The following is a 12,351-nucleotide window of genomic DNA, read 5'->3' as shown; positions in this document are numbered from 1 at the left end:
ATTGCTGCTCAGATTTCGGCTCCAGAAGGTGCAGATTATCCCAGGTTTTATCTCAGAAGGACAAAATGTACCCAGTTCCTGAGTCCCCAACAGCATAGGGACCTGGAGAGGAGAACACGGAGCTGCTCCCAGGGCTGGAGCCCCTCTGCTCTGGAGCCAGGCTGGGAGAGCTGGGGGTGCTCACCTGGGGAAGGGAAGGATCCAGGGAGAGCTCAGAGCCCCTTGCATGGCCTAAAGGGGCTACAGGAGAGCTGGAGAGGGACTGGGGACAAGGGATGGAGGGACAGGACACAGGGAATGGCTTTAAGCTGAAAGAAGTAGATTTAGGTGGAATATTGGGAAGGAATTCCTGGCTGGGAGGGTAGGGAGGGGCTGGGATGTAATTCCCAGAGCAGCTGTGGCTGCCTCTGGATTCCTGGGAATGTCCAAGGCCAGGCTGGACATTGGGGCTTGGAGCACCTTGGAACAGTGGGAGGTGTCCCTGCTCATGGTAGGGGTGGGATGGGATGGGATGGGATGGGATGGGATGGGATGGGATGGGATGGGATGGGATGGGATGCGATGGGATGCGATGGGATGGGATGCGATGGGATGGGATGCGATGGGATGATGCGATGGGATGCTCTCCCCAGATGCAGCACCTGCTCCTGCCATTGCTGAATTCCAGAAGTTTCCTCCCTGCCCATCGCCCCGATCCATCCAGGTGCATCTGAAAGGCTCCACAGACTCCCAAGGCCTCAGCTGCTCCCAGCTCTGTATCCCCAGGGAATTTCGGGCTGGATAACCTCACCCATCCATTCAATTCCAGCTGCAGTGGAACACTGGGAACAAAATGCTAAAAGCGGCAGATCTGCCCCAAATCTGCTCCCAATCTTCCATCGGCTCTGGAAGATTTATCCAGGGTCTGACCCAGGAGCTACCTGGGAATCAAAAGGAATAGGAACCTCTTGCTGTTATCCACAAAAAACTCCTCCAGGAACAAAACCCAAAGCAGGGCCAGGATCTCAGCAAGTTTCATGGATATCAAAGCTCTAACCACCCAGGAATTTACCCTTTCTCACCAATGTGGTTTCCCAAGATTAAAAAAAACCTCAGGATTGTTTAAAGTCCTCTGGTCTGGTGCCCTGTAGGGTAGGAGCTGACACAGATTAATTCAATTTATTGCCATTTAGGACATGAAAAACACTGGCTCCTCACTCCCTCGTTGATTCCTTATCTCTAATTTAGTGTGGAAAAGGACCAGACAAATCCCAGCCTTTCTTCCAAATCAGCAGCTGGGAGCGAGGGGAAGGAGCTAAAATTCCTACACATCCATGTGATAAAAAAGAGGCAAAAAATTTATTGCATTTTCTCTGCTTAAAGTCACACCAGGAGAAAAAAAATATTACATTTCCTATTCATGGAAACTGGGAAAACCCYTCCCTCCGGCTTGTTATTTGCAGGATAACTTACACTGGGAAAAAAGTGTTGATTTTAATTTTTCACTTCTCTGGAAGGTACAAAAGACAAAGGGAAAAAACAAAATCTGACCCAGGGCCCYACAGAATTTGGCTCAGGACAAAATGTTGCTGTCCTTGAGGTCTTCTCWGCAGACAAGAAAGTCAATAAAGATTTAATGGAGCCCTCAAAGTGCTCTTGTTTAAAATAAAACCAGTTATTATGGCAAAATAAACCCGCTCGGGTAAACACTGAAATAAGCACAGCACAGAAACAACTCTGGGAGGAAAATATTCCTCCAAAAGTGTCCTGAAATGAGAGAARAGCCTTCCCCATTTTCCACTTCTCCAAAAGCTTCAGGACAAACTGCAAAGGGCAACTTTCACTTTTAAGAGGAAATATTTGGCCAAAAAGATAAGAATGCGAAGAATTCCGGGGATGGTGCATCCTTGTTGTGCTGTAAACATGGAAAACTTAGAGCTGACCATGCAATTATTTATTTTTGGGTAGTTTGAGCCCCCAAAATCGTCCCTAGAAACTGAAGGAAGCAGTGGGACAGTTCTGCAATGCTGCTTTCTGTGGGGATAATTTGGGGAAACAAGAGCTGCTCCAGAAATATTGCCTGGCTCAGCTCCTTGTGCACCTGGCTCAGCTCCTTGTCCACCAGGACATCCCTGGGATCAATCCTTCCCCGTTGAAGACTGGGATCTCAGGGCATGGGATTTGCAGCCATTCCAAGATGGGAACAAGAAAATCCGCCTGGATGATATTCCCAAGGAAAGGAGCCTTGAAGGGAAGCAGGGGATCCCTCCAGGAGCTATTGGCCCCTTTCCCAGGATCCAGGGCTGGGGTGGCTCCTTGTCTACCAGGACATCGATCCTTCACCCCTGAAGGGCTGGAATCTGGAATCTTGAAACTGCAGCCATTCCAAGATGGGAACAAGCAAACACTCTCTTTGCCGTCCCTGCTGCAGGATTTCCCTTTGGAAGGCAGGAAGGACAGTCCCAGAATACCTTGGGAAGGGCTGTCACCAGTGCATCCCTCATTTTATTCCTTGGTTTTGCTCTCCCACGTGAGCCCAGCCGGGATTCGCAGCATCCCACAGGTTGATTTGGTGGGAAAGAGAGAAGGGGCCGATTTGAGCTGTCCCTGCTCAGGCTGCACCGAGARTTGTCCCTTCCTTCCTGCCCCTTTTCCTTCCTCTTCCTGCTCYTTTCCTTCCCCCCAGCCCCAATCCCCGTTCCAGCTGGAATGGGACACCCTGCATGTGGAGAGCACATTCCAGCCATGTGCGAGGCTCCCTGGCAGCCGCACAAACGCAAACACGGCCCGAGGTGTTTACCCAGGGGCACGGCACAGAAAGCAGCCCGGCTCATTCCGGCACCCGGCARACCGCAGCTGGAACGCGCCGTGTGATCGTGGTCACTCCGTTACGGGAAGGACATTTGGGGCATTGCAGGSGGCCGGGGAGGAGCCACCCGGAAAATGAGGCAGCATTTGGGGTAGGGAGGGAGAGAAATAATTTTGGGATAGGGAGGTGGGAGGAATCATTTTGGCATAGAAAGGGGCAGGAATATTGGGATAGGAAGGGGGAGAAATAATTTTGGGATAGGAAGAGGGAAGAATCATTTCGGGATAGGGAGGGGAAGGAAAAATTTTGGGATAGGAAGGGGGAGGAGGAATCATTTTGGGAATGGAGAGGAAGAGGAATTTTTGGATAAGAAGAAGGAGAAATTTTGGGATAAGAAGGGGGAGGAATGGGGGCTTGGAGGGGCAGCAGTTGAGTTTGGGCTTGTGGATGGATTTCAAACCTGGCTCTGAGGGCTGGGTGAGGGGCTGCATTTGGGGCTGTAAGGATCTATAGGGTGAGGGTGGCTGGGGGAAGGGGGGGTTGACCTGGCTGTGTGGGGATGCAGTTCCAGCAYGGAGGATGAAGAGTGGGGTCACAACCAGGGGGCCCATCCCAGAACACAGGGCTCAGGATCACACATAGACAGTTCTGGAATATCCCAGAGAGGACACTCCAGCCCCTCTCTGGKCTCTGTCCCAGCTCGGTCCCTGACCAGGGCAGAAGTGCTGCCTTCTGTGCAGGGGGAGCTCCTTGGGCTCAGTGCCTGCCCGTCCCTCCGGTGCCATCGCTGGGCGCTGTTCGGAGCCCTCCCTGCACCCAGGGACACCCAGGGACACCCAGGGCCGAGGGTCCCTGTGGGCTGGGGCTCTTGGAGGCTGAGCAGCCCTGGCTCTCTTAGCCCTTCCTGGGCACAGTGATGCTCCAGACTTTTCTTCATTTCTGCCAGAAATGGCCATGGATGGAGGGAGTGCTGTCTGTCACTGTTCAGAGTCCCTGTCTGGCCTTCACCCCAATGTTTAATGGGGAAAATGCCCCTTCTGTGCCCAGCTCTGGAGGTACTGGACATCGGACGGGACGGACACAGGGGCTGGGAGCTGTTCCAAACCCCAACACGTCTTGGCTCAGCCCAGCCAYGAGGCCAGGAATGTCACCAGACAATTCCTGGCAGGACACAGGTCTGGAGCTCCCGAGCTCAGCCATTCCTCACATTCACCCTCTGCCTTCCCACCCCAGGGGCACAAACACAACCTCGGACATCCCATCGGAACCCCCGACCTGCCCCTGTGGCACACCCCATTCTCTCCTCATCCCAGTAGGTCCAATCCTTCCAAACCCCTCCAGCCCCAGGAGGAGGCAACAGCAGCCACAGCGTCCATTACAGCCAGGCTGATAACCAGCACTCCTTCAGCCACCCTTGGGAACATTTCCCACCCTTTTTCTGTGCTCCTTTCCAAATCCAAACCATGGACCACTCATGCCTCTCATAATTCCCAGGATCATTCCTCCCATGAGTTCCAAGCCCTGTTTGGCTGCTCCATGGACATTTCTCAGTGGGCCTGGAAGCCCTTGGCCCTAAAACTTGGCAGGCAGAGGCCACATTTCATGTTTAGCTCCTTCAGGTCCATCACACTTCATATCCATGACTCTCAACTCCCTCACACTCATTCCAGAAGCATGGCCTGTGATTCCAATCTCCAAGATCTCCTGGTCCGTGATTCCATCCTAAAACTCCATAATTCCATAAAAATCCATAATGGATTCCATCCATTTCCACCAGAAAAATGGATTCCATCCATTATGGTCCATAATTCCATTCTAAAAGGTCTCCTGGTCCATAATTCCATCCTCAAAGGTCCATGCTGACCCCAACATGGGCGCAGTGACAGCTTTTCCAGGCCAAAGCTCTGCTTGGAATATGTTCCCAAGGGATGGTTTGGTTTTTGGTGGAATTTAGGCCATACCTGCGCTGTTGAGCCACAAGGACAGAGAACAGAAACTGGGAGAAGATGGAAATAGCTGGGAAAAATATGGATTTATACAGTGCTGGGGTGTTCAGGGCTTTGGATGCCTTTTCTGCCTAAATCTCTGAGGCACCTGAGGCTAATCCCGAGCTCTGGGGGATCCTGGCATCAGGGAATGGTGCTGGAGGCTCCAAAAAGGAAACCAGGAGCCCCTTTTGGGGTTCCTCAAGCATGGCGAGAGCCTGGAATTAGGTCTGGGTCCTTTAGGGACAATGAAGCCAAACTGGGATGCACCATCCAGGTAAACAGACCCAGATTCCCAACCAAAAATAACCCCTTTCCCGGGAAAATGAGCTCATTTATTAAAAAAACAGCCCAGTTTGGAGCTGCAACACCTCAGGCTCTGAGAAAGGGTTGCCCACGGCCTTTGCTAATGACAGGGTTGTGCAAAAATCCCTCTTCTTTCCCCACAAAATGTCCCATCTCCTTTTCCAAACCAGGGAAAGACAAGCTTTTAATTCATGGATTAAAAAAAAAAAAAAAAAAATTGTGGATAAAAAAAAATCCCGATGATGGCTCAGGATTTCACTTCATCCCCTTCCAGGTTTAACTTTGGGGTGGCATAAGCTGCCCAGCGGGGCTGGGATGGAATATTTGTGTAGGGAGAAGAGAAATGTTCGGGTTTCCTGTTCTTTCCCAAAGTCTTTCATCTGGAGACTAAATTTAAGGGAAAAAAAAGGGAGGGAGGGAAAAAAAAAAGGGAGAGAAAAGAAGGAAACCAAATGCTGGTGGGGGARGGGTTTTGGGGTTTTTTTGGTTTCGTATTTTGGGTCTCCAGCCCTTGGGGCCTCAGCCAAAGGTGGAGATGACGCACGAATCCTGACTGGGCTCTTTGGAAGCTCCTGGAGTGGCTCAGATCCACATGGGAGCCACATGGATCAGGATCCAGGGCTCAGGGACACCTGGCAGGTGGCCAGGGGGACAGAGGATCACCATGAGCCATCCAGGAGGGGAGGAGGGAACTCATCCTCCCCCTAAAACTGAAATTTGACACTTTTAGAGGGAAAAAAAGGGAAATTAGAGTTTTAACACATTAAGAGTTGCTGAAAAATGTTTGGAATTTCAAAGAATTTTAACCTTTTTTTTTGCTCCCTAAGACTTTCCTTTGCAATATCAGCCCTGCCAGCTGGGACATGTTCCCACTCTCCAGAATGGGGTCAAAGGCTCTTTTCCTGTGACTCCTGTGGGGAAGAGTTTCCCTGGAGAGATCCCCCTCCAGTCCCAAGCTGCTCCTTGCTGCCTCGGGTCTGGAATTTTGAGTAGGAACTTTCTCCTTTCTGGACAGCACAGGGCTGTCGGCAGGGTCAGCCCTCGACTGGAGTTGTTCCAGGATGATCCCAGAGGGATTCTGACTCTCCAGATTCCTTCCAGCAGAGCTGAATATGGATCTATTCCCTCATCACAAACTCCCTAAGAGAAGCTGGAGGAATCTCATCCTTGGATAACGGTGGGATGTGTTTTCCTGAGGATCTCCCCCAAAATGCCGCCTCGGCATGGGCCTGTCCTTTTTCCTTCTTTGGAATGACAAACGCAGCAGGGATTGGAACATGGAAAACTGATGGAAACAACACCCAGGATTTGTTTTGCTCCAAGTCAACCCCACTGTTGCTCCTAAATTTTTTCYTTGAAATCCTATCTGCACATAGGACTGGAGCATCCTAAGTGTGAAAGCTTCCCASGTTTTTCTTTGGGATCTGGAGTGAGGGAAGAGCTAAAGGGATGAGATCCTCCYTCTGCAAGATCTGGATGTCCCTGATCACCAGAGCAGACACCAAGTCCCAATTCCCACATATTCCAAGGAGGAAAGGACTGGATTCAACCACTTCTCCCATGTCCGAGGGCTGAAATCTCAAAATCCAAGGATGGCAGCTCCTCTGCCACGTGGGAAGAACTCTTCCATATTGAAAACCCTCTGCTGGGAGCACAAACTCCATCTCAGGGATGGTCTGGCAATTCCCAGCCTTGTTTGGGAATTCCTAGAGGGAATTTCAGAGGGTTAAATCCTAAAAAAGACATTCCTTGGGAAAGGGTAAGCGGGAATTCATTCTGCCTTTCAGTGCAGGTTAATTGGATCTAATTACCTCCCACTAATGATTGCTCRGAGACTTTAAAGCCTTGAAATCCAGGAGATTCCTCCTCTCAGACTATTTGGGATTGTATTTGCTGTATGGGATGGAGMAGGGAGCCTGAGGAGCTCAGCAGAACTTTTCCCAAAGGCAGGATTTGTGTCCATGGGATGAAACCTCCACACCTTGGAATTTTTCTGTTCCAGCCCCAGATCCGGGTCTTGAACCGGTCCCAAATCCCTGGGATTYGTTCCCTTTGCCCATGGGAAAGATCCCAAAATCCATCTGTCAATCCCATCCCCATCCCCACCCACAATGGAGGCAGATCAATCCCAAAAGCTGCCTAAGGAAAGCTGGAAAAGTGGGGCAGGAGCAGGGCCAGGTGGGGTGAGAGAGCAGCAGGAAATGCCTTTACCCACGTGCTCGTTAACGAGGTGTTAATTGGGCACGGGGTGAGGGGACAAAGGAGCAGCACAGGATGTGGCTTGAGGTTTGCTGATGGAAAACAGGAGGCTGGGAATCAAAGGGAAGCTGCGATTTTACGGCTCCTTCCAGCAGGAGCCAGGTGGCAAAGCCGGGTTTGGGGCCTTTCCTTCCCTCTCTAGGTTTTCCCACAGCGCTCCCTGAGGGAAGAGAGAGCTGGGGTGCACAAATGTTCCACATTGTCCCAATTTCTTGGGGGGCAAAGAGAAGTGGGACAGGACATCCACCCCAGGGGGTGAAGGGTCCCTCGACCGGCCAGGAATGAATCCTTGGGAATGTGAGGGAAGGGGAGTGAGGACTCTGCTCCCACGTGAGGGAGTTTCCCCCTTCCTCCCCACTCCAGCTCCAGCTGGGAGGGGTTTTTCAGCCTGAAAGTAAAAGGAAGGGGAGGAAAAGGGCTCAGCCGGGCCTGGACCCTTCCMAGGAGAGAGAGAGAGTGAAGGGATAAAGGTCTTGGAGCGATGGTTTGTTTCCCTTATCGCTGGTTGTAAAGGATCTTTGGGAATGGGATCGGTGAACAGGTTTAGAGGAGGCCCCAGAGCTGCAGACCCCACGGGGCCAGGATGGGAGAGCTGGGGGTGCTCACCTGGAGAAGGGAAGGATCCAGGGAGAGCTCAGAGGCCCTTGCAGGGCCTAAAGGGGCTCCAGGAGATCTGGAGAGGGACTGGGGAAAGGGATGAGGGACAGGACACAGGGAATGGCTTCCCACTGCCAGAGGGCAGGGATGGATGGGATATTGGGAAGGAATTCCTGGCTGGGAGGGTGGGGAGGCCCTGGCACAGGGTGCCCAGAGAAGCTGTGGCTGCCCCTGGATCCCTGGCAGTGCCCAAGGTCAGGTTGAACATTTTGGCTTGGAGCAGCCTGGGACAGTAGGAGGTGTCCCTGCCATGGTAGGGGTGGGATGGGATCTTTAAGGTCCTTCCCAAACCATTCCAGGAATTCTGTGATCCCCAGAGAGCTGGTGGTCGGCTGTTCTCTGCTGTGCATTGGGTATAACAACGAGAGCCATAATTGCACAATTCCTGCAGCCTCTTTAACCCTCGGCCTTTGGGATTTGGGCCAGAAAAACGAGTTTGTGACAGCTTCGCTTTCCAACCTCCTCCCTGTGGCCTGTCCTAAAACCCAACACTTTGGGATTGTCCGGCTGCTCCAGGCGCCACGCGCAGGGCTGAGGGAAGGGCTGGGCCCAGTGGGGTGGGAGCAGCCCCGGGATTTGGGAACACTCACCGTGCACCTTGGGCACCTTGGCTTTGAGGTGGCGCTCACACTTGGCCTTGGCCTTCAGCAGGAGGAAGATCTGCTCCTCCTTGGTGATGACATCGTCGGCATCCACCTGCGGGGAGGGGAGGGGGACACACGGGTGACACCGCAATTCCCCAGATTCCTGTGCGTCCGTCACCCCCTCAGCCTCGCCCTGAGGATCCCGGTTTGCTCCGCGGTGCTATCCCGAGGAGCAGCTCCTCCATGGAATTGTCATCCATGGAAGTGGGGAAGGAAGAGGGAATTGCTCCCATGGTGCACCAGCATGCACGGAAGGAGCAATTTTGGTATGGAGCGTCCCAGATTGCAGGCATGAAGCTGCTCTCCAGGAAGGAAGAATTCCTAATAAATAATTCATCGCCAGGGGCTCCTCTGCTCTAAGGAATTACAGCATTGGCTGCTATCACCTCTGCACAGAGATCTCCATGCCCCTGGCATAAGGATCCATGAAATCCTGCCTGAATCCCAGCAATGTGGGGAGGGGGCATCTCCCTCCATCTGCTCCAGGAGAGCTCAGAGCCCCTTGCAGGGCCTGAAGGGGCTCCAGGAGAGCTGGAGAGGGACTGGGGACRAGGGATGGAGGGACAGGACACAGGGAATGGCTTCCCACTGCCAGAGGGCAGGGATATTGGGAAGGAACTGTTCCTGGGGAGAGTGGGGAGGGGCTGGGATGGAATTCCCAGACAAGCYGTGGCTGCCCCTGGATCCCTGGCAGTGTCCAAGGCCAGGCTGGACATTGGGGCTGGGAGCAGCCTGGGATAGTGGGAGGTGTCCCTGCCATGTTAGGGGCGGGAATGGGATCATCCTTAAATCCCTTCCAACCCAACCATTCCCTGATTCCCTGCCCTCCCCAAGCCATCCCTATCCCGAATTCAGGCCCCTTCCCTCCTCCTGCATCCATTCCCTTTGCCAAGCTGGGAACAGGAACCAGCTGAGGCCCAATTAACTCCCGGCAAAACCTCCCTCCAAATGCCATAATGAGGGTTAATGAAACCCTGCCCCAAAATAATCCGGGATTGCGTTTCCCAGCGGGTTCCCATTGAGAGGAGCAGGGCAGCAAACCCGCAGCTGTGGGGTTCAATCTGATAAAGGGTCGGGAGTCGAACGGGAGTCGCTTTTCTGTGTCCTTGGAGCGAATCCAGGCTGAAAACCCTTCAGAAGCGGGAGCCGCTTCCAAACCGCGTCCACGTTAATGGGAACAGTTCCAGCCCTTCCCAGATGTTCGGCCTGTCCGCGTTTAAGGCACCGTCCCTCATTTCAGCTTGGWCTGGGACCAGGAAAGCTCAGGGGCAGCTCCTGCTGGCATTTGGGGCCGTATAAAGCCACAGGAGTTAGGCTGGATTTAGAGGGATGGGACCCCAGGAATTCCAAGGGATTCACCCTGAGCACGCTCAGCAGTCTGCTCCTCTGGCTGTGCTTGGAGGGATGCACAGAAAACACTTTTTAATTCCCAGGAATRAAAGGGATCAATCTCCAAGTGCTGGGCCCGGAGCTGGGCAGAGACAGAACCCCCTACGCAATTCAGGTTGAGTTTCCTAAATCTGACTGATCCTTAAAAAAAAAAAAAAAAGATCCACCAAAACCCACCCCACATTCTCTCCTCTCCCCCAAAAATGGTTTAAATGACAAAGAATTCTATTTAGGATCTGAATTTGGGGGTTTCCCCTTGGTCAAAGGGGTTGAAATGGGAATGGAAAAATATTTATGGATTAAAATAGGGGCTTTTAGGAAAACTATGGAATGGTGCTGGATAATTCCCATTAAACATCCAGGGAAAACTGGGCTGGGAGATGGGGTTTCAGAACCTGTCATTCCCTCTGTGCCAACCCCTCGTGGGGACATTTCAGTGCCTCCACGGGGCTGAAAAATCCCAAGGATTGTGGATTATCCAACACRGGAATGACTCAGATTCGGGATCAAGGGACACCTTTGGAGCCCCTTTGGATCTTCCCGCTGCTAGTGGAATTTTAAACTCCTAACACCACATTTTCCTAATTTTCCTCTGATTTTCCTGCCCTGAATCTCCTGATTTTAATGCACAACTTCCCTGCTCCCTTTTCCAATCTGGCTGTCCAAGGTTAAAGGAATCCCTGGGAATATTTTCCTTCCTTATCCCAGAGACATTTGGCTCTGGCTGGGCAAAGTTTTCCCTTGGAAAAACAATCCCAACACCTGATCAAAAAAATGCTGGGGGATGGCTTGCTAAAACCATTAGGAATGGTTTGTGCCAGTTTTGGGGAATCTGGAGATTCCCAGGAAGTAAAAGAAGCATCTTCACTCCCAGGAGTGCCCAGGTGGGGCTGCAGGATTTGGGAAGGAGTGGGAGCTGCTGCGAGTGAAGCAGCCGCTCCTTTGGAGGGGATTTGGATCCCTTGGGATGGCAGAAAACCRGGGTTGGAGGTCCTGGGATGAGCTGTCTGTAGGATTCAGGAAAAGGAGGATAACGAATCCCTAACTTGCAGGATTTTWGGCTCAGATGGAAAGAACAAGGACTGAAATCCCAGCAAATCCTGCTGCAGGATCCAAACCAGGATCAGACAAATTATCAAGGCACAAATCCTGCAGGAGCTGGTAAAATCTGGAGCTTGGGTGCAAATTCCAGGGGCAAGAATGTCCCAAACCTCTGCTGAGCCAAAGCTGGGAGGTGRCACCCATCAAGTGTCACATCTTTTCCTCAGCTGGCACCTCCTGGAATTGGGCTGTGATAGGAAATTGGCCAAAAAGGGATCTTTTCCTCCATATCCCTGGATTTTCTCTCTTTTAAGGCCACAGCGCCCCTGTGCTATGCTGAGAACACCAAAGTTCCCATTTATATTCCCAGTTTTCTCCAGTTTGACATTGTTTACTGCAGGAATTCCTGCACTTCCTGCTCAGGACAATCAAAGACAGAYAAAAGCATTGGAGATTTTCATCCCAGTGAATCCCACAGCCAAAAATTCCCCAGGATTCCCACATTCATTATTTCCCTCCTTTTGTATCAATTTCCCACATGCCTTTACCTTTTATCCCAAAAACTCCCTCATTCTACAGAACCTTATTAACCAACAGAAAGGGATAAATATTTCATCTATTTTTCCAAAAAATCCCTGTCTTGGAAGCCAACTGGGAACATCCAGGRTAGGATTTACTAACCAGAGATATTAACTCGGAATTCCTGGCTRTTTCACTACCCAGAGCAGCTGGAATTTATTCCATCCTCAAATCAGCACCTGAAATAAATTGGATCAGCCCTTATTTGGGATTTTTTCCTTTCCCCACCCCCTTTTYCCCATTAATTGGCCACTCAGGAGCTCTGAGAGAATTTTTCAGGAGGAGTTTTTGCTCCTGGGAATTCTGGGAGCAAGAGGAGCATCCAAGGGAAGGCAGAAATTGTCCCAGACGGGTCCAGTTCCCAAATCCAGCTGTTCTGGAGGAAGAGGTCGAGGTTATCCTGTCCCTGCAGCTCTTAATCCCCCTAAAAGCTGCCTGCAAATCCCTTTAAGTGAGCCTTCCTGAAATTTCCTCAGCAGAAATTCCTGTGCTGAGCTGCTCAGCATTCGGTTTATCCGAGKAATAACTTTATTCCAAGGGGTGGAGGGGACGGGGTAGCTTTTCCTTCCATTCCTACAATCCCATACCGGGAGCACCTGGAAAGGGGATGGAGGTTCCTCCTGGTTTTTCAATCAAATCCCACCTGCTCCTCTTGCTTAATTATCCACTCCCCTCCTCCCAGTGTGTTGGGTTTTTTTTTTTT

At 51.6% G+C, this 12,351-nt stretch overlaps 1 protein-coding gene across 2 annotated transcripts in view; it reads right to left on the bottom strand.

Annotated features, from left to right (window-relative positions):
- The window catches only part of PTH1R (parathyroid hormone 1 receptor), an 81,711-nt gene that overhangs the window by 37,292 nt on the left and 32,068 nt on the right, over positions 1-12,351 (bottom strand). The window contains exon 2 of one of the 2 annotated variants that reach the window (XM_057367836.1): positions 8,586-8,691. The exons of the other annotated variant lie outside the window; for it this stretch is intronic. Within the exon in view, the coding sequence (XP_057223819.1) occupies positions 8,586-8,691 (106 nt within the window). The remainder of the gene's footprint in view (positions 1-8,585; positions 8,692-12,351) is intronic. 2 annotated transcript variants of the gene reach the window in all.

Source organism: Malurus melanocephalus, unplaced genomic scaffold, assembly GCF_030028575.1.
Source record: "Malurus melanocephalus ecotype Western Australia unplaced genomic scaffold, MMel_1.1 scaffold_86, whole genome shotgun sequence".
Lineage (NCBI taxonomy): Eukaryota > Metazoa > Chordata > Aves > Passeriformes > Maluridae > Malurus > Malurus melanocephalus.
Note: the sequence above shows the minus strand (reverse complement) of the source record. Positions and strands in the feature narration are given on the sequence as shown.